This window comes from Pseudophryne corroboree, chromosome 2 (assembly GCF_028390025.1).
Source record: "Pseudophryne corroboree isolate aPseCor3 chromosome 2, aPseCor3.hap2, whole genome shotgun sequence".
NCBI classification, from domain to species: Eukaryota; Metazoa; Chordata; class Amphibia; order Anura; family Myobatrachidae; genus Pseudophryne; species Pseudophryne corroboree.
Window position 1 is genome coordinate 212,319,310 of NC_086445.1, and position 22,657 is coordinate 212,341,966.

General features: G+C 47.3%; 1 protein-coding gene across 2 annotated transcripts in view; it reads right to left on the reverse strand.

The window, feature by feature from the left end:
• LETMD1 (LETM1 domain containing 1) overlaps nt 1-22,657 on the reverse strand; it is a 101,559-nt gene that overhangs the window by 73,905 nt on the left and 4,997 nt on the right. For both annotated transcript variants that reach the window (XM_063952292.1, XM_063952293.1), the window contains exons 2-3: nt 5,201-5,352; nt 2,611-2,726 (exon numbers count right to left, since the gene is read on the reverse strand). In XM_063952292.1, the coding sequence (XP_063808362.1) occupies nt 2,611-2,726; nt 5,201-5,352 (268 nt within the window). The remainder of the gene's footprint in view (nt 1-2,610; nt 2,727-5,200; nt 5,353-22,657) is intronic.

The following is a 22,657-nucleotide window of genomic DNA, read 5'->3' on the forward strand; positions in this document are numbered from 1 at the left end:
CCGCCGCATGTTACCTCCGTTACTGAAGTCTTCTGCCGTCACTGAAGTCTTCTTTTCTTCTAATACTCACCCGGCTTCTGTCTTCTGTGAGGGGGGTGACGGCGCGGCTCTGGGAACAAGCAGCTAGGCTAGGGGTGGGCAAAATACGGCCCGCGGGCCGGATGCGGCCCGCAAACCGATCCTGCCCGGTCCACTGCCTCCCACCAGCAAGCAATGACAAGCGGCCCGACCAGCTGAGCTGCTTGTCATTGCTCTGCACTGCAGTACCTCCAAGCTGCCAGCGGCGCCTCTCTCCCCTGCTGCTGCTGCGTTGTAGCAGCCTCCTCCTCCCGACTCCAGACTCCCCAGTGACAACGGCTGTGTTCAGCCGAAAAGGGGGCGGGGCTACACGGGACAAGAGCCAGACTGCTGCAGATCCATCCTTCCTGCCACTGCCAGCCAGATAAGTAAGTTTAATGGGAAAAGTGAGCGAGAGAAAGTGTGTGTATATGTATGTATATATATATATATATATATATATATATATATATATATATATATATATATATTATATATATATATATATGTGAGAGTGTGTGTGTGTGTGTGTGTGTGTATTTGTGTGTGCGGACAGTGGCGTCTGACTGTTTTTAGGTTGGGGGGAGAGATCTTTAGCTCTCGCTGTACCAAACCCTCCTGTGTTCTGTCACTGTGTCACCTCCCCCCCGTGTTCTGTCACCGTGTCACACTCCCCGTGTTCTCTCACCGTGTCACCCCCCCGTGTTCTGTCACCGTGTCACCCCCCCGTGTTCTGTCATCGTGTCACCCCCCCGTGTTCTGTCATCGTGTCACCCCCCCGTGTTCTGTCATCGTGTCACCCCCCCGTGTTCTGTCATCGTGTCACACCCCCCATGTACTGTCACCGTGTCACCCCCATGGTGTTCTGTCACTGTCAACCCCACCGTGTCCTGTCACCGTGTCGCCCAGAGGCGCACTCGGTACTATTACACCCCCCCCGCTCAAGCAGTGTGGTGCCCAAAAGGGGGTGTGGCTTAATTTGAAAGGGGCTTGGCCTGGTGGGTCTTTTCTCTTTCGCTTCGGGGGCATGTCCAGCTTCCCCGAAGATGCTGACTGCCCCCGGACACTGGACTGTGTGTGTGGCGACTCTTATTTGTGACCCCTCGTGTTCTCTCACTGTGTCACATTCCCCGTGTCCTATCACTGTGTCACACCTTTCCCCAGGGGCCATAAGACACTGGATAATTTGCTTGCTGCGCAATAATTATCCTAAATAAAATGTTAGTGTGTAAAAGGGTACCTTCCGTACTGTGTAAAAGGGAGCTCTATCTGCTGTAATGTGTGTAAGTGGCGCTATTTGAATAATGGAGACTATTGTGCAGCCTAATATGAATCTGTATTATTTTTTGCCCACACCCCTTCCACATGAAGCCACGTCCCTATATTTTTGGCAAGTGGGGGGAGCTGCTATTTTGTGTGTGGCCCTCGGATACTGACAGGAAATGTCAAGTGGCCCCTCAGCTGAAATAATTGCCCACCCCTGAGCTAGGCGCACCAAGTGATCGAACCCTCTGGAGCTAATGGTGTCCAGTAGCCGAGAAGCAGAGCCCTTGAACTAAGAAGAAGTAGGTCTGACTGCTCTCCCCTCAGTCCTACGCTGCAGGGAGCCTGTAGCCAGCAGGTCTCCCTGAAAATAATAAACCTAACAAAGTCTTTTAGAGAAACTCAGGAGAGCTCCCCTAGTGTGTGTCCCTTCACTCCTGGGCACAAAGTCTAACTGAGGTCTGGAGGAGGGGCATAGAGGGAGGAGCCAGTTCACACCCAGTTTAAGTCTTTATAGTGTGCCCAAGCTCCTGCGGATCCGTCTATACCCCATGGTCCTTTTGGAGTCCCCAGCATCCTCTAGGACGTAAGAGAAAAGTGAATTGCCTGAGCCAGGAGGCGGGATACAGGGAACTGGCCCATTGCATTTTGGGAGGCCGAAAGCTTTTTATCGTTGGTGCCAATCCGCTGACACTACCTCAAATCCCAATGTTTATCCTGTGGATAATCTGTGGACCCTGCAGGAGAAAGAAAAAATAAACACATGAAGCTAATTGGCTCAAAGGTGCTCAAAAGTGATTGACCATTATGGGGCCTCCACATCAGGCAGCTATTGGGGCAATTTCGTTCTCCCAATGCTCAAATTGGAGGAATCTGAGAAATCCAATATTTTGGAAATCCCTGATTCCAACCAAAAAAATATGGAATCTGCGAGTCAGGCGTTTTTTCACATGCTGCAGTTTGCCAGTTCCCCGACAGGCCCCCAATTGGCATTGATGTCTGCCAATTGGCATTTTATCTCCGTATAGCCCGCATTATCTCCACAATAACCGCAGTAATAATAATCCACAATAATCCACTTAGGACGATAGAGAAATGAACAATGGGGGGGGGGGGGGGGGGAGGAGTGTTGCCAACTCAAATTGTAGCCACCTGCAGAATTCAACAATCTGGGTCCATTTCCAATATAAAACACAGCCCATGAGCTGGCCACTCTCCTGCTGTAGTAAAAACCAGCCCTGGTCAGTGTATGAGAGGTTGGTACTGGACATACTAAGTATATGAACGTACCTGCCTCAGTTTCTCCATTTCCCTGTATGGCAGTTGGTGATAACATAATCCCCGACTGTTTATTTTCTTCATGATTGTTCTTACTTCTTTCCCTTCAGACAACAACGTTCGAAAGCCTGCACAGTAGCAACCACAGAAGGTGAATGTATCTCAGAAGCTGGATCATACAGTACATGGCATGACATGAGATATAGAGAAACACTATTGCACAGCCACAGACCAGCTGAGAGGAATATGGGCATCACAGTAGAAGAGTTTCCACTAATGATTGCAATGGTGCTGTGTAGTGTCTGGGGCAGTACAAGTATAATATTTCAGGTTGAGGATATATACAATAAAAAATGTTTGGGATGGTGTATATAATGTACTATGTGCCTGTCTAATATAACTGTAGTCATGTTAGTACAAAGTACAGTCCTCGGGACACACTAACAGTGCATGTTTTCCATATGTCTTTGCTAGAGCACAGGTGTATTCATTACTGACTGACATTTTAAAAGACCCATCCATGCGTGGTTCTAATTATTTCAATTGTGAATCTGTGAGGAGACCAGGAAAACATGGACTGTTACGGTGTCCTGAGGACTAAATGTGAGTAGCACTGGCCTAATTGTGTTTAGTAGGGTTCCGGTATGAATGGTCGACCATGCTATGGTCGACAGTCATTAGGTCGACCACTATTGGTCGACATTGGCATGGTCGACATGGACAAAAGGTTGACACATGAAACTGGTCGACACATGAAAGGTCAACACATGAAAAGGTCGACATGAGTTTTTTTACTTTTTTGGTGTTGTTTTTTGTGTAAAGTGACTGGGAACCCCAATTAGTGCACCGCTTCGCTCGCCATGCTTCGGGCAAGGTGCCTCGCTCCACTACCGCTGCGCTCGGCACAGATTACCGTTCCCAATTGTAGTCCACGTGGATCGTAAAGTATGGAAAAGTTCCCCCCCACAAAAAAAATGTGAAAAACTCATGTCGACCTTGCCATGTGTTCATGTTGACCATGTCAATGTCCACCAATAGTGGTCGACCTAATGACTGTCGACCAGAACATGGTCGACCATCCAAACGGATACCGTTTTGTAGCATGTGTAGAGGATTTAGCGTAGGGAGTGGGAGGCTCTGTAAAATGTGGGCTTTAGTAGAATGTGTATTTTACAGTCAGCAGGAGATAAAGTGTAAGGTGTTTAAGAGTAGAACTGTAGCCCAGAACTGTAGATGGTTACGTTCACAAAAATGCAGCATGATGTCCAGTACATGTCCTCCCTTATGCACTATGCCCTACATTCAACACGATACATCCTGTACCAGAAGTGGTCTGTTTACAGCAGGCATGTCCAAACTGCGGCCCTCCAGCTGTTGAGAAACTACACATCCCAGCATGCCCTGACACAGCTTTAGCATTCTCTAACAGCAAAACGGTATCAGGGCATGCTGGGATGTGTAGTTTCACAACATCTGGAAAGCCGCAGTTTGGACATGTCTGGTTTACAGTATACAGCCAAACACTTTAGAACTTGTTCTTATAGTAAATACCACCCCTGCTGACCAGAGCAGTATCTATACAGCTGGGAACCCCATGGTATACATATGGCCACCGGTCAGTAATGCTGTAACAGCAGTTACAGAACACTGTATGGGAGGTACTGGCTGCTAAGTTATAGGGCGAGTGGCACACAATAGTAAATCATTTATAGGAGTTCACAGCTGGTATATAATACAGTGATATAATTATAGTATGCTGGTTGTTTTACTAAGCTACTGCCACTAATGTACATAAAACATAATCCCAGCATGTGTTTTTTTTTTAATGATCATTATTTCAAATTGCTGAAAACTACAATATTTTATTATCATTGGCTGAGATCCAATCTGGATCATACTGTTATGGTACTGTAAGATTAGTAGCGTGGAGGGATGTTTTCATTTGTTCGCTACAGTGATATAAATAAACATAGGAAAGATCGATGACTTTTGGGGACACAATTTAACGACTGAAAAAAAAAAAAAGTGATTAGAAATCCCGGGTCTGGGACTCAAGGTCTACACCAATTAGGTGAACACCACTTAGACGACACCTTAGGTCGACACCTGAAATAGGTCGACATGGACAAAAGGTCAACGTGAACAAGGTCGACATTGAAAAGGGTCGACATGAGGGGTTTTTGTGTCGTTTTCTCCGTAATGTGACCGGGAACTCCAATTAGTACAGCGCGTCCCCTCGCATGGCTCGTGGCTTCGGGCAGGTTACCATTCTCAATTCTAGTCCACACGGATCATAAAGTATGAAAAAGTTCAAAAAATGAAAGAAAATTTTTTTTTTTTAAAAACTCATGTCAACCTTTTTCCATGTCGACCTATTTCAGGTGTTGACCTAAGGTGTGTCGACCTTGAGTCCGGATACCAAAAACTCCATCTGTTCACAAGTTCAAAAGTCATCATAAAATTTAGAATCACATTCTTGCAACACCATGACCAGTAAGCTTAACATTATCCTTTTTTGTTCATCCAGTAGGAACAATTCCTAGTTCTAAACTTCATGATTACCTGGACAAAACATGGATTCTAATACACACACAATGCTTACCTTTCATAAAAGTGGAATATAATATATAAAAGTTTGGAAAGGTTCTTTCCAAAAACTGTTCATATTTTGCATTGAAAGACTTGGTTTTGGAAGCAATACGAGAGAACACAGTTTGTGGCTTCTGGCTTGTTGATAAGTGGCATGGCTGGTACCTGTGAAAATATTGCACAACAATTGTGAGCACAGCACTGCAGTTAATAAATAGCTCACACTTTCTCCAACCCATTCTCCCTGAAGCTCCTCTTTCCCCTGCTAATTCTCCGCCTCTCCCGTCCAGGAATTAGCTGTGGAAAACCATACGCTGCATTTCTTTGATGTCTCGCATGCACTTCAAGTTTTCACGCTCAAGATGTCTCCAAACCACGAGAATAATACAGGCATACAGATGTAGCCAGGGCTTAAAGTGGTCCTGAAGAGGTGGGGGAACTCATTAACCCACCAAATAACCCCTCACCCCCTCATATTAAATCGGAGCCATGGCCAGTGCTAGTGTTTACGGCACTCCCCTGCAAACAATAGCGCCCCATAAACTACCAGGACAGGGGCAGGATTTGGACAGGTACCTATTGTTGGACATCACTAAAATGGCTTTAAAGGGAGAAGTCATAATCATGGGAGACTTTAAATTTACCTGATGTAAATTGGGAGGGTCTTTTGCAAGTTCAGCTACAAGTGGCAAATTTCTACATTCCTTACAGGGAGCATCTCTCAAGCAATTGGTGAGGGAGACCACTCGCAAAGACTCAATATTAGATTTAATTCTTACAAATGGTGACAGGATATCCGACATATACGTGGGTGAGCACCTGGGGTCCAGTGATCATCAAGCAGTATGGTTTAGCATAAAGACAGGATCCAACTCCTGTCACACAAAAATAAAGGTGTTGGACTTTAGAAATGCTGACTTTGCAAAAATGGGAAGTGATTCATTGGCGGACTGGAGGAATTTGGAAGGTGTGCAGGAGAGGTGGGAAAAACTGAAAAGTGCAATACTAAGGGCAACAGACCATTGTATAAAAAGGGTTAGGAAAAGTACCGGGAAAAGGAAGCCAATGTGGTTCACAAAAGAAGTATCAACTAGTGTGAAAGCAAAAAAGATGGCTTTTAGGAAATACAAACAGACTCAAAATAATAACGACAGAGGTGTATCTTGACAGACGGAAGGATGCAAAGAAAGTGATCAGATGAGCAAAGGCAGAAGCTGAGGAGAAAATGGCCCAGTCAGTAGATTAAAAAAAAAAAAAAAAGGTTTTGCCCCCTTTAAGTACAGGTTGAGTATCCCATATCCAAATATTCTGAAGTACTGAATTATTTGAGTGAGATAGTGAAACATTTGATTTCTGATGGCTCAATGTACACAAACTTTGTTTAATAAACAAAGTTATGAAAAATATTGTATTAAATGACCTTCAGGTGTATATGAGGTGTATATGAGGGATCGGTATGAAATACCTCCAATCAAAATCCCGACAGCAATTGACCAATGGTCAAAATCCCGACAAGGTCAAAATCCCGACATGGACAAAATACCGACAAGGTCAAAATACAGACGTGTAAAATGCCAACAGGTCAAAATACCGACATGTGGTTTTCATTGTTTTTTTGTGTGTAGGTCGACATGGACACCATATAAGTGTACCGCGTCCCCTCGATGCGCTCAGCACACTATTATATTCCCCCTCCAGGTCCACTGGGATGGTAAAGTATGAACATGTCGGTTTCATTGAAAAAAAAAATCATGAAAAATTCATGTCGGCATTTTACATGCCGGTATTTTGACCTTGTCTGTATTTTAAATGTCGGGGTTTTGACATTGTCGGGGTTTTGACCGTCGGTCAATTGCTGTCGGGATTTTGATTGGAGGTAAATTGGCTGCATCCCGTATATGAAACATAAATGAATTGTGTGAATGTACACACACTTTGTTTAATGCACAAAGTTATTAAAAAATATTGGCTAAAATTACCTTCAGGCTGTGTGTATGAGGTGTATATAAAACATAAATGCATTCTGTGCTTAGACTTGGGTCCCATCGCCATGATATCTCATTATGGTATGCAATTATTTCAAAATACGGAAAAATCCAATATAAAATTCTGGTCCCAAGCATTTTGGATAAGGGATACTCAACCTGTATATATGTGAAAGGAGAAAATCAAATAGAGGAATAATAAGACTTAAGACAGAGAGTGAGCATTTGGTGGAGGTAGACAAGGCAATAGCAGATCACCTAAATAGTTATTTTTGCTCAGTATTTACTACAGAAGGAGAAGGGATGGGGGGGCCACAGTTAAGTTGCAAAGACATTCATAAAAATAAAGTGGATGAAAGTACATTTACAGAGGAGAAGGTCCTAACAGAACTTTCAAAAATAAAAGTGGATAGATGGGGCCAGATGGGATACACAAAGAGCTAAAAGATGTGCTAGTTACACCTTTAACAGAATTATTAAACCAGTCAATAAATACAGGTGCCATTCCAGCGGACTGGAAAAGAACAAATGTAGTTCCACTGCACAAAAGTGGAAGCAAGGAAGAAGCAAAAAACTACAGACCAGTAAGCCTTACATTAGTAGTAGGGAAAGTAATGGAAAAACTATTAAAAGAAAGAGTTGTGGAATATCTTAAATCAAACAACTTACAGGATCCAAAACAGCATGTATTTACTGGTGGGAGATCATGCCAAACAAATCTTATTGATTTTTTGATTCTGTGACGAAAATAATAGATCAAGGGGGAGCTGTAGATGTAGCATATCTAGACTTTAGTAAGGCATTTGACACTGTCCCACATTGCAGACTGCTAAATAAACTTGAAAGCATGGGGGTGGATTATAAAACAGTTAAATGGATAAGAACCTGGTAGCAGGATAGGAAACAGACAGTTGTAGTAAATGGAGTGCAATCTATGGAGGGAAATGTTACCAGTGGAGTACCCCAGGGATCTGTACTTGGTCCAGTTCTCTTTAATATCTTTGTTGGTGACATTGCAAATGGTATTAAAGGGAAAGTATGCCTTTTTTGCAAATGATACAAAGATATGCAACAGGGTAAACACACCGGGAGGTGTAAAACAAATGATTGATGACCTAGGTAGGCTTGAGAAATGGTGAAGAACGTGGCAACTACAGTTTAATGCTAAAAAATGCAAAATCATGCACTTGGGTCTCAAAAACCCAAAGGCTAAATATAGTATTTAGCCTTTGGGTTTTAGAGACCCAAGTGCATGATATATAAAATAAGAATTTACTTACCGATAATTCTATTTCTCGTAGTCCGTAGTGGATGCTGGGAACTCCGTAAGGACCATGGGGAATAGCGGCTCCGCAGGAGACTGGGCACAAAAGTAAAGCTTTAGGACTACCTGGTGTGCACTGGCTCCTCCCCCTATGACCCTCCTCCAAGCCTCAGTTAGGATACTGTGCCCGGACGAGCGTACACAATAAGGAAGGATTCATGAATCCCGGGTAAGACTCATACCAGCCACACCAATCACACCGTACAACCTGTGATCTGAACCCAGTTAACAGCATGATAACAGAGAAGCCTCTGGAAGATGGCTCACAACAACAATAACCCGATTTAGTTAACAATAACTATGTACAAGTATTGCAGACAATCCGCACTTGGGATGGGCGCCCAGCATCCACTACGGACTACGAGAAATAGAATTACCGGTGAGTAAATTCTTATTTTCTCTGACGTCCTAGTGGATGCTGGGAACTCCGTAAGGACCATGGGGATTATACCAAAGCTCCCAAACGGGCGGGAGAGTGCGGATGACTCTGCAGCACCGAATGAGAGAACTCCAGGTCCTCCTCAGCCAGGGTATCAAATTTGTAGAATTTAGCAAACGTGTTTGCCCCTGACCAAGTAGCTGCTCGGCAAAGTTGTAAAGCCGAGACCCCTCGGGCAGCCGTCCAAGATGAGCCCACCTTCCTTGTGGAATGGGCTTTTACAGATTTTGGCTGTGGCAGGCCTGCCACAGAATGTGCAAGCTGAATTGTACTACAAATCCAACGAGCAATAGTCTGCTTAGAAGCAGGAGCACCCAGCTTGTTGGGTGCATACAGGATAAACAGCGAGTCAGATTTTCTGACTCCAGCCGTCCTGGAAACATATTTTCAGGGCCCTGACTACGTCCAGCAACTTGGAGTCCTCCAAGTCCCTAGTAGCCGCAGGTACCACAATAGGCTGGTTCAGGTGAAACGCTGAAACCACTTTAGGGAGAAATTGAGGACGAGTCCTCAATTCTGCCCTGTCCGTATGAAAAATCAGGTAAGGGCTTTTATAGGATAAAGCCGCCAATTCTGACACACGCCTGGCCGAAGCCAAGGCCAACAGCATTACCACTTTCCATGTGAGATATTTTAAGTCCACAGTGGTGAGTGGTTCAAACCAATGTGATTTTAGGAACCCCAAAACTACATTGAGATCCCAAGGTGCCACTGGAGGCACAAAAGGAGGCTGTATATGCAGTACCCCCTTGACAAACGTCTGAACTTCAGGAACTGAAGCCAGTTCTTTCTGGAAGAAAATCGACAGGGCCGAAATTTGAATCTTAATGGACCCCAATTTTAGGCCCATAGACACTCCTGTTTGCAGGAAATGCAGGAATCGACCCAGTTGAAATTCCTCTGTAGGGGCCTTCCTGGCCTCGCACCACGCAACATATTTACGCCAAATGCGGTGATAATGCTTTGCGGTTACATCCTTCCTGGCTTTGATCAGGGTAGGGATGACTTCATCCGGAATGCCTTTTTCCTTCAGGATCCGGCGTTCAACCGCCATGCCGTCAAACGCAGCCGCGGTAAGTCTTGGAACAGACAGGGTCCTTGCTGGAGCAGGTCCCTTCTTAGAGGTAGAGGCCACGGGTCCTCTGTGAGCATCTCTTGAAGTTCCGGGTACCAAGTCCTTCTTGGCCAATCCGGAGCCACGAGTATAGTTCTTAATCCTCTCCGTCTTATAATTCTCAGTACCTTGGGTATGAGAGGCAGAGGAGGGAACACATACACTGACTGGTACACCCACGGCGTTACCAGAGCGTCCACAGCTATTGCCTGAGGGTCCCTTGACCTGGCGCAATACCTGTCTAGTTTTTTGTTGAGGCAGGACGCCATCATGTCCACCTTTGGTTTTTCCCAACGGTTCACAATCATGTGGAAGACTTCTGGGTGAAGTCCCCACTCTCCCGGGTGGAGGTCGTGCCTGCTGAGGAAGTCTGCTTCCCAGTTGTCCACTCCCGGAATGAACACTGCTGACAGTGCTATCACATGATTTTCCGCCCAGCGAAGAATCCTTGCAGCTTCTGCCATTGCCCTCCTGCTTCTTGTGCCGCCCTGTCTGTTTACGTGGGCGACTGCCGTGATGTTGTCTGACTGGATCAGCACCGGCTGACCTTGAAGCAGCAGTCTTGCTAGGCTTAGAGCATTGTAAATGGCCCTTAGCTCCAGGATATTTATGTGAAGTGATGTCTCCAGGCTTGACCACAAGCCCTGGAAATTCCTTCCCTGTGTGACTGCTCCCCAGCCTCGCAGGCTGGCATCCGTGGTCACCAGGACCCAGTCCTGAATGCCGAATCTGCGGCCCTCTAGAAGATGAGCACTCTGTAACCACCACAGGAGAGACACCCTTGTCTTTGGTGACAGGGTTATCCGCTGATGCATCTGAAGATGCGATCCGGACCATTTGTCCAGCAGGTCCCACTGAAAAGTTCTTGCGTGGAATCTGCCGAATGGGATTGCTTCGTAGGAAGCCACCATTTTTCCCAGGACCCTTGTGCATTGATGCACTGAGACTTGGCCTGGTTTTAGGAGGTTTCTGACTAGCTCGGATAACTCCCTGGCTTTCTCCTCCGGGAGACACACCTTTTTCTGGACTGTGTCCAGGATCATCCCTAGGAATAGAAGACGCGTCGTCGGGATCAGCTGCGATTTTGGAATATTGAGAATCTAACCGTGCTGCCGCAACACTACCTGAGATAGTGCTACCCCGACTTCCAACTGTTCCCTGGATCTTGCCCTTATCAGGAGATCGTCCAAGTAAGGGATAACTAAAACTCCCTTCCTTCGAAGGAGTATCATCATTTCGGCCATTACTTTGGTAAAGACCCGGGGTGCCGTGAACAATCCAAACGGCAGCGTCTGAAACTAATAGTGACAGTTCTGTACCACAAACCTGAGGTACCCTTGGTGAGAAGGGTAAATTGGGACATGGAGGTAAGCATCCTTGATGTCCAGAGACACCATATAATCCCCTTCTTCCAGGTTCGCAATCACTGCTCTGAGTGACTCCATCTTGAATTTGAACCTCTGTATGTAAGTGTTCAAGGATTTTAGATTTAAAATAGGTTCGGCTTCGGTACCACAAACAGCGTGGAATAATACCCCTTTCCCTGTTGCAGGAGGGGTACCCTGATTATCACCTGCTGGGAATACAGCTTGTGAATGGCTTCCAATACCGCCTCCCTGTCGGAGGGAGACGTCGGTAAAGCAGACTTTAGGAAACGGCGAGGGGGAGACGTCTCGAATTCCAATTTGTACCCCTGAGATACCACCTGAAGGATCCAGGGGTCCACTTGTGAGTGAGCCCACTGCGCGCTGAAATTCTTGAGACGGGCCCCCACCGTGCCTGAGTCCGCTTGTAAAGCCCCAGCGTCATGCTGAGGACTTGGCAGAGGCGGGAGAGGGCTTCTGTTCCTGGGAACTGGCTGTTTGCTGCAGCCTTTTCCCTCTCCCTCTGCCACGGGGCAGAAATGAGGAGCCTTTTGCTCGCTTGCCCTTATGGGGCCGAAAGGATTGCGGCTGATAATACGGCGTCTTCTTATGTTGAGAGGCTACCTGGGGTAAAAATGTGGATTTCCCAGCAGTTGCCGTGGCCACTAGGTCTGATAGACCTACCCCAAATAACTCCTCCCCTTTATAAGGCAATACTTCCATATGCCTTTTGGAATCCGCATCACCTGACCACTGCCGCGTCCATAACCCTCTTCTGGCAGAAATGGACAGCGCACTTACTCTTGATGCCAGTCGGCAGATATCCCTCTGTGCATCACGCATATATAGAAATGCATCTTTTAAATGCTCTATAGTCAGTAATATACTGTCCCTGTCTAGGGTATCAATATTGTCCGTCAGGGAATCCGACCAAGCCACCCCAGCACTGCACATCCATGCTGAGGCGATTGCTGGTCGCAGTATAACTCCCGTGTGAGTGTATATACATTTTAGGATATTCTCCTGCTTTCTGTCAGCAGGTTCCTTAAGGGCGGCCGTCTCAGGAGAGGGTAGTGCCACCTGTTTAGACAAGCGTCTGAGCGCTTTATCCACCCTAGGGGGTGTTTCCCAACGTGCCCTATCCTCTGGCGGGAAAGGGTATGATGCCAATAACCTTTTAGGAATTATCAGTTTTTTATCGGGGGAAGCCCACGCTTCATCACACACTTCATTTAATTCCTCAGATGCAGGAAAAATTACAGGCAGTTTTTTCTCACCAAACATAATACCCTTTTTAGTGGTACTTGTATTATCAGAAATATGTAAAACATTTTTCATTGCCTCAATCATGTAACGTGTGGCCCTACTGGAAGTCACATTCGTCTCTTCCTCGTCGACACTGGAGTCAGTATCCGTGTCGGCGTCTGTGTCTGCCATCTGAGGTAGCGGGCGTTTTAGAGCCCCTGATGGCCTTTGAGACGCCTGGACAGGCACAAGCTGAGTAGCCGGCTGCCTCATGTCATCAACCGTCTTTTGTAAAGAGCTGACACTGTCACGTAATTCCTTCCATAAGCCCATCCACTCAGGTGTCGACTCCCTAGGGGGTGACATCTCTATTACAGGCAAATGCTCCGCCTCCACATCATTTTCCTCCTCAAACATGTCGACACAATCGTACCGACACACACAGGGAATGCTCTGACAGAGGACAGGACCCCACTAGCCCTTTGGGGAGACAGAGGGAGAGTATGCCAGCACACACCAGAGCGCTATATATATATATATATATATATATATATATATATATATATATATATATATATATATATATATATATATATATATATATATATAGGGATACCACTATATAATGTGTTTTCCCCTTATAGCTGCTGATATTATCAAACTGCGCCAAATTATTGCCCCCCTCTCTTTTTTACCCTTTACTGTAGTGCAGGACTGCAGGGGAGAGTCAGGGAGACGTCCTTCCAGCGGAGCTGTGAGGGAAAATGGCGCCCGTGTGCTGAGGAGATAGGCTCCGCCCCCTTCTCGGCGGACTTTTCTCCCGCGTTTTGGTATATTCTGGCAGGGGTTAAAATACATCCATATAGCCCTGGGGGTTATATGTGATGTATTTTCGCCAGCCAAGGTGTTTTCATTGCTGCTCAGGGCGCCCCCCCCCTAGCGCCCTGCACCCTCAGTGACCGGAGTGTGAAGTGTGCCTGAGGAGCAATGGCGCACAGCTGCAGTGCTGTGCGCTACCTTGTTGAAGACTGATGTCTTCTGCCGCCGATTTTCCGGACCTCTTCTTGCTTCTGGCTCTGTAAGGGGGCCGGCGGCGCGGCTCTGGGACCGGACTCCGAGGCTGGGCCTGTGTTCGGTCCCTCTGGAGCTAATGGTGTCCAGTAGCCTAAGAAGCCCAAGCTGGCTGCAAGCAGGCAGGTTCGCTTCTTCTCCCCTTAGTCCCTCGATGCAGTGAGCCTGTTGCCAGCAGGTCGCACTGAAAATAAGAAACCTAAAACTAACTTTTTCTAAGAAGCTCAGGAGAGCCCCCTAGATTGCACCCTGCTCGGTCGGGCACAAAAATCTAACTGAGGCTTGGAGGAGGGTCATAGGGGGAGGAGCCAGTGCACACCAGGTAGTCCTAAAGCTTTACTTTTGTGCCCAGTCTCCTGCGGAGCCGCTATTCCCCATGGTCCTTACGGAGTTCCCAGCATCCACTAGGACGTCAGAGAAATATAGGGTACTATAATGGAAACTACTGAGGAGGAAAGGGATTTAGGAGTCACAATTTCAAGTGACTTGAAGGCAGGAAAGCAATGCAACAAAGCAATGAGAAAGGTAAGTCAGATGCTTGGTTGCATAGGGAGAGGAATCAGTAGCAGGAAAAGAAAAGTGATAATGCCACTGTATACGTCATTGGTACGGCCCCATCTGGAATACTGTGTCCAGTTCTGGAGACCATATCTCCAGAAGGCTATGAATACATTAGAGAGTTTACAAAGAAGGGCAACTAAAATGGTGCATGGCCTACATCACAAAACTTACCCGGAAAGGCTAAAAGATCTTAACATCTATAGTTTGGAGAAGAGAAGGGAAAGGGGGGACATGATAGAAACTTTCAAATGTATCAATGGTCTTAACAAAGTTCAGGAGGGAAACATTCTTCAAAGGAAGAGAAGAATTAGAACTCGAGGACATACACTGAGACTGGAGGGGGGAGGTTCAGGGGAAATAGAAGGAAAAATTACTTCACAGAAAGGGTAGTGGAAAAGTGGAATAGCCTCCCATCAGAGGCGGTAGAGACTAAGACTGTAGAGCAATTTAAACATGCTTGGGATAGGCATATGAATATCCTTACAAAGAATTAAGGTTCAAAAAGGGTAGAGATTGCCCAAAGGATAAAATAAGGGGCAGACTAGATGGGCCAAGTGGTTCTTATGTGCCGTCAAATTCTATGTTTCTATGTTACTTCCCATACTTTTTAAAGGGACATTGATCTCACAAAGAAGCAGCGGGGTCACACAATAGTACCCCCTAATTCAAATTACACCACACAGTATCACAATCTTATTCACATTACACTGCATGTAGCACCCGATTCATATTACACAACACAGTAATAATGCTCCTTATAATGGTCACGCAGTAGTGTCCTTTATTCACAATGCGCCACACAATGGTACCTTTTATATATGTTATGCCACACAGTAGTGCCCCTTATATACAATGTACACAGAGTGCCCCTTATATAAAATTTCCACAATAGTAGTGCCCCTTATACATAAAGACCACAGTAGTGCTGCTTATACACAAAATGCAGACATAAATGCCACTTAAACACAAAATGCCACCAGTAGTAGTGACGCTTATATACCAAATGCCCACAGTAGTAGTGCCCCTTACACGTGCCGCTTATACACATAATGCCTATTATACACCTCTCTGCCTTTGTCACTCCAGCAGCTCACCGCCTGTGTCCCTCCAGCAGCTTCCCCACCGCTCTTGTCCCTCCAGCCCCCTCTCATCTTGTCTTCAAGACGCAGAGCCTGCTCCACTTCATGGCTCCTCTTCACTTCAGCAGCGGTGAAAGCATGACCTCATATATGCCGTGCTGGCAAAGGAAGCCACTGGGACCAGAGGAGGGGATGAATGCTGTCCAACAGACACAGCATGTGTTAGTACCAGGAGGAGTGAGCTGTAAATGGAGGGGGACCATGGAGCCACCAGGAAAGGGAAGATGGCTGCAGCTCATCAGTAACACTAGCGCCGCCTGCATCATCGATTGACATAGGTCATGGGGTGAGCTTTTCTGTTGGAATTACTGTGCAGGGCAATGGAGGAGGTGGAACTAGTTCCCCCTAACATTACAGGTGGTGAAACTCAGTTCCCTCCACTTTAACCCCCGGATGTAGCCTAAAGGCAACATTCAAAGAAACCTCTTAATTAATTTCAGTGTTGCCACTGATTTTCATAAGAATCTTGTTTTAAATGGCTGACCTGACAATCTTAGCCCTCTGTATACAGTACATGCAGGTAAAATGGAAAATGCTCGCAGTCCTGTAAGGCAGAGAACAGAGAGAAACAACAGCAGTCCTTCAATGGCACTCACAACAGCTGTCACTTCTGCCTGTAAACTAGCCTCCAGCCTGCTACAAAAAAGAATGGCCAACTGTGCATGACGGAATTTATATTTCTCCCAAAATAACTTGTCTTCACTTCTCAAATAGTCACTACTATTTTACTGTATCAAGTTACAAAAGATAAGTAAAAATAATGAATGAAAAAGGTGATAAACCTACTAAATGCTACAGATTACCACGCCACAAATAATTAGAATTTACTCACCGGTAATTCTATTTCTCGTAGTCCGTAGTGGATGCTGGGAACTCTGTAAGGACCATGGGGAATAGACGGGCTCCGCAGGAGACTGGGCACTCTAAGAAAGAATTAGGACTACTGGTGTACACTGGCTCCTCCCTCTATGCCCCTCCTCCAGACCTCAGTTAGGGAAACTGTGCCCGGAAGAGCTGACACAACAAGGAAAGGATTTGGAATCCCGGGTAAGACTCATACCAGCCACACCAATCACACCGTACAACTCGTGATACTATACCCAGTTAACAGTATGAATAACAACTGAGCCTCACTAACAGATGGCTCATAACAATAACCCTTTAGGTAGGCAATAACTATATACAAGTATTGCAGACAATCCGCACTTGGGATGGGCGCCCAGCATCCACTACGGACTACGAGAAATAGAATTACCGGTGAGTAAATTCTTATTTTCTCTGACGTCCTAGTGGATGCTGGGAACTCCGTAAGGACCATGGGGATTATACCAAAGCTCCCAAATGGGCGGGAGAGTGCGGATGACTCTGCAGCACCGAATGAGCAAAGGCAAGGTCCTCCTCAGCCAGGGTATCAAACTTGTAGAATTTTGCAAACGTGTTTGATCCCGACCAGGTAGCAGCTCGGCAAAGTTGTAAAGCCGAGACCCCTCGGGCAGCCGCCCAAGAAGAGCCCACCTTCCTCGTGGAATGGGCTTTTACTGATTTAGGATGAGGCAGTCCAGCCGCAGAATGTGCAAGTTGAATCGTGGAGCAGATCCAGCGAGCAATAGTCTGCTTTGAAGCAGGAGCACCCAGCTTGTTGGGTGCATGCAGGATAAACAGCGAGTCAGTCTTTCCGACTCTAGCCGTCCTGGAAACATAGATTTTCAGGGCCCGGACTACGTCCAGCAACTTAGAGGCCTCCAAGTCCTGAGTAGCCGCAGGCATCACAATAGGTTGGTTCAAATGAAACGCTGATACTACCTTAGGGAGGAATTGGGGACGCGTCCTCAATTCTGCTCTGTCCATATGGAAGATCAGATAGGGGCTTTTACAGGACAAAGCCGCCAATTCTGACACCCGCCTAGCCGAAGCCAAGGCCAAAAGCATGACCACTTTCCACGTGAGATATTTTAATTCCACGGTCTGAAGTGGCTCAAACCAATGTGATTTTAGGAAATCCAACACAACGTTGAGATCCCAAGGTGCCACTGGGGGCACAAAAGGGGGCTGAATATGCAGCACTCCCTTAACAAACGTCTGAACTTCAGGCAGTGAAGCCAGTTCTTTTTTAAAGAAAATAGACAGGGCCGAAATCTGGACTTTAATGGAACCCAATTTTAGGCCCATAGTCACTCCTGACTGTAGGAAGTGCAGAAATCGACCCAGCTGAAATTCTTCTGTGGGGGCCTTCATAGCCTCTCACCAAGCAACATATTTTCGCCATATGCGGTGATAATGCTTTGCTGTCACATCTTTCCTAGCTTTTATCAGCGTAGGAATGACTTCAACCGGAATGCCCTTTTCCATCAGGATCCGGCGTTCAACCGCCATGCCGTCAAACGCAGCCGCGGTAAGTCTTGGAACAGACAGGGCCCCTGCTGTAGCAGGTCCTGTCTGAGAGGCAGAGGCCAAGGGTCCTCTGAGATCATGTCTTGTAGTTCCGGGTACCAAGTCCTTCTTGGCCAATCCGGAACGATGAGTATAGTTCTTACTCCTCTCTTTCTTATTATCCTCAGCACCTTTGGTATGAGAGGAAGAGGAGGGAACACATAAACCGACTGGTACACCCACGGTGTCACTAGAGCGTCCACAGCTATTGCCTGAGGGTCCCTTGACCTGGCGCAATATCTTTTTAGCTTTTTGTTTAGGCGGGACGCCATCATGTCCACCTGTGGCCTTTCCCAACGGTTTACAATCAGTTGGAAGACTTCTGGATGAAGTCCCCACTCTCCCGGGTGGAGGTCGTGCCTGCTGAGGAAGTCTGCTTCCCAGTTGTCCACTCCCGGAATGAACACTGCTGACAGTGCTATCACGTGATTTTCCGCCCATCGGAGAATCCTTGTGGCTTCTGCCATCGCCATCCTGCTTCTTGTGCCGCCCTGTCGGTTTACATGGGCGACCGCCGTGATGTTGTCTGACTGAATCAGCACCGGCTGGTTTTGAAGCAGGGGTCTTGCCTGACTTAGGGCATTGTAAATGGCCCTTAGTTCCAGAATATTTATGTGTAGGGAAGCCTCCTGACTCGACCATTGTCCCTGGAAGTTTCTTCCCTGAGTGCCCCCCAACCTCGGAGGCTTGCATCCGTGGTCACCAGGACCCAGTCTTGTATGCCGAATCTGCGGCCCTCTAGAAGATGAGCACTCTGCAGCCACCACAGCAGAGACACCCTAGGCCTCGGGGACAGGGTGATCAGCCGATGCATCTGAAGATGCGATCCGGACCACTTGTCTAACAGATCCCACTGAAAGATCCTTGCATGGAACCTGCCGAATGGAATTGCCTCGTAAGAAGCTACCATCTTTCCCAGGACTCGCGTGCAGTGATGCACCGACACCTGTTTTGGTTTCAGGAGGTCTCTGACCAGAGATGACAACTCCTTGGCCTTCTCCTCCGGGAGAAACACCTTCTTCTGTTCTGTGTCCAGAATCAAACCCAGGAACAGCAGACGCGTCGTAGGAACCAGCTGCGACTTTGGAATATTCAGAATCCAGCCGTGCTGTTGTAGCACTTCCTGAGATAGTGCTACTCCGACCAACAACTGCTCCCTGGACCTCGCCTTTATAAGGAGATCGTCCAAGTATGGGATAATTATAACTCCCTTCTTTCGAAGGAGTATCATCATTTCGGCCATTACCTTGGTAAATACCCTCGGTGCCGTGGACAGACCAAACGGCAACGTCTGGAATTGGTAATGGCAGTCTTGTACCACAAAACGGAGGTACACCTGGTGAGGTGGGTAAATGGGGACATGCAGGTAAGCATCCTTGATGTCCAGTGATACCATGTAATCCCCCTCTTCCAGGCTTGCAATAACCGCCCTGAGCGATTCCATTTTGAACTTGAACCTCCTTATATTAGTGTTCAAGGATTTCAAATTTAGAATGGGTCTCACCGAACCGTCTGGTTTCGGTACCACAAACATTGTGGAATAGTAACCCCGTCCCTGTTGAAGGAGGGGAACTTTTATTATCACCTGCTGGAGGTACAGCTTGTGAATTGCCGCCACCACTACCTCCCTGTCCGGGGAAGTAGCTGGCAAGGCTGATTTGAGGTAACGGCGAGGGGGAGACGTCTCGAATTCCAGCTTGTATCCCTGAGATACCACTTGTAGAACCCAGGGATCCACCTGTGAGCGAACCCACCGGTCGCTGAAGTTCCGGAGACGGGCCCCCACCGCACCTGGCTTCACCAGTGGAGCCCCAGCGTCATGCGGTGGATTTAGTGGAAGCAGGGGAGGATTTTTGTTCTTGGGAACTGGCTGTATGGTGCAGCTTTTTCCCTCTACCCCTGCCTCTGTGCAGAAAGGACGCGCCTTTAACCCGCTTACCTTTCTGGGGCCGAAAGGACTGTACTTGATAATACGGTGCTTTCTTAGGCTGTGAGGGAACCTAAGGTAAAAATGTCGACTTCCCAGCTGTCGCTGTGGAAACGAGGTCCGAGAGACCATCCCCAAACAATTCCTCACCCTTGCTAGGCAAAACCTCCATGTGCCTTTTAGAATCCGCATCACCTGTCCACTGCCGAGTCCATAACACTCTCCTGGCAGAAATGGACATTGCATTTATTCTAGATGCCAGCCGGCAAATATCCCTCTGTGCATCTCTCATATATAAGACTACGTCTTTAATATGCTCTATGGTTAGCAATATAGTGTCCCTGTCAAGGGAATCAATGTTATCAGACAGGGAATCAGACCACGCTGCTGCAGCACTGCACATCCATGCTGAAGCAAAAGCAGGTCTTAGTATAGTACCTGAGTGTGTATATACAGACTTCAGGATAGCCTCCTGCTTTCTATCCGCAGGCTCCTTCAAGGCGGCCGTATCCTGAGACGGTAGTGCCACCTTTTTTTGACAAGCGTGTGAGCGCTTTATCCACCCTCGGGGATGTCACCCAACGTACCCTGTCCTCTGGCGGGAAAGGGTACGCCATTAGTAACTTTTTAGAAATCACTAGTTTTTTATCAGGGGAAGCCCACGCTTCTTCACACACTTCATTTAACTCATCTGATGGGGGAAAAACCACTGGTTGCTTTTTCTCCCCAAACATAATACCCTTTTTAGTGGTACCTGGGTTAATGTCAGAAATGTGCAACACATTTTTCATTGCCGTAATCATGCAACGGATGGCCCTAGTGGAATGTACATTAGTCTCGTCATCGTCGACACTGGAGTCAGGCTCCGTGTCGACATCTGTGTCTGCCATCTGAGGTAGCGGGCGTTTTTGAGCCCCTGGTGGCTTTTGAGATGCCTGGGCAGGCACTGGCTGAGAAGCCGGCTGTCCCACAGCTGTTATGTCATCGAACCTTTTATGTAAGGAGTTGACACTGTCGGTTAATTCCTTCCACATATCCATCCACTCTGGTGTCGACCCCGCAGGGGGTGACATCACATTTATCGGCACCTGCTCCGCCTCCACATAAGCCTCCTCATCAAACAAGTCGACACAGCCGTACCGACACACCACACACACACAGGGAATGCTCTGACTGAGGACAGGACCCCACAAAGTCCTTTGGGGAGACAGAGAGAGAGTATGCCAGCACACACCACAGCGCTATATAAACAGGGATTTACACTACACAAAGTGATTTTCCCTATAGCAGCTATACAATACAGTTTTGCGCCTAAATTTAGTGCCCCCCCTCTCTTTTTTACCCTTTGAGCCTGGAAACTGCAGGGGAGAGCCTGGGGAGCTGTCTTCCAGCGGAGCTGTGAAGAGGAAATGGCGCCAGTGTGCTGAGGGAGATAGCCCGCCCCTTTTTCGGCTGGCTTCTCCCGCTCTTTTATTAATATTATGGCAGGGGATTTTTGCACATATATAGTTTATTAGACTATAATATGTGTTTTTTGCCAATTTAAGGTACTCTAATTGCAGCCCAGGGCGCCCCCCCCCCCCCAGCGCCCTGCACCCATCAGTGACCGGAGTATGTGGTGTGCATAGGGAGCAATGGCGCACAGCTGCAGTGCTGTGCGCTACCTTAATGAAGACCGAAGTCTTCAGCCGCCGATTTCCTGGACGTTCTTCTTGCTTCTGGCTCTGCAAGGGGGACGGCGGCGCGGCTCCGGGACCGGACGACCGAGGCTGGGCCTGTGTTCGATCCCTCTGGAGCTAATGGTGTCCAGTAGCCTAGAAGCCCAAGCTAGCTGCAAGCAGGTAGGTTCGCTTCTCTCCCCTAAGTCCCTCGTAGCAGTGAGTTTGTTGCCAGCAGATCTCACTGAAAATAAAAAACCTAATAAATACTTTCTTTACTAGAAGCTCAGGAGAGCCCCTAGTGTGCAACCAGCTCGAGCCGGGCACAGATTCTAACTGAGGTCTGGAGGAGGGGCATAGAGGGAGGAGCCAGTGTACACCAGTAGTCCTAATTCTTTCTTAGAGTGCCCAGTCTCCTGCGGAGCCTGTCTATTCCCCATGGTCCTTACGGAGTTCCCAGCATCCACTAGGACGTCAGAGAAACATTATAAGTTGGTCACATACAGTAACCCAAGTTTCCAGGGACAGTTCCAAGTTTGCCGCCACTGTCAAAATATTTTTTTTCTTCCTCCCAGAATGAGCTTCTTCTCAGAACCACTTATTGCTTTCTCACTATACTTTATTTAGAATGATGCCAAAGGTAAATTGGATAATAGCAGCAAAAGTAATTAAACAAAGTAGTAATTAGATTAGTGGTTAGACCTGGTGCACATTTATCAATGCATATTTGCAGCTATTTCGGGTGTTTTGGGGGGTTAGCGCCAAATATCACCTGAATGTATGAAGGAGGAACTGCAACATATAAACTCCGACACCTGCTGCGATACCTCCATTTCCGCCGGCAGCTGCGACAGCCGTAGGTTTCTATGGGCGATGCGATGTTGCCATATTTACCAATATCCAGAACGCAAAGCATTCCCGATAAAGACAGCCACAGCTACCACCATCTGAAAATGGTAGTAGCTTATTGTAGCCTATGGGCTACACATCGCATAGCTGTCCGGCAGAGGGTTCCCCCCAGAACCCTCCTCGGAAGTGGCCGCTGTGCTTGTGCAGTCATGCTGACTGTCCATACACAGCACCCCCAGCAGCTGTAACGGCACATCGCAGGGACGGGCTCCTATTGGAGCCCTTGTCCCTACGGGTGCTAATTGATACATCAGCTCGATGTGACCGCATATTGCAATACGATCCTGGGTGGCAAGATCCCACC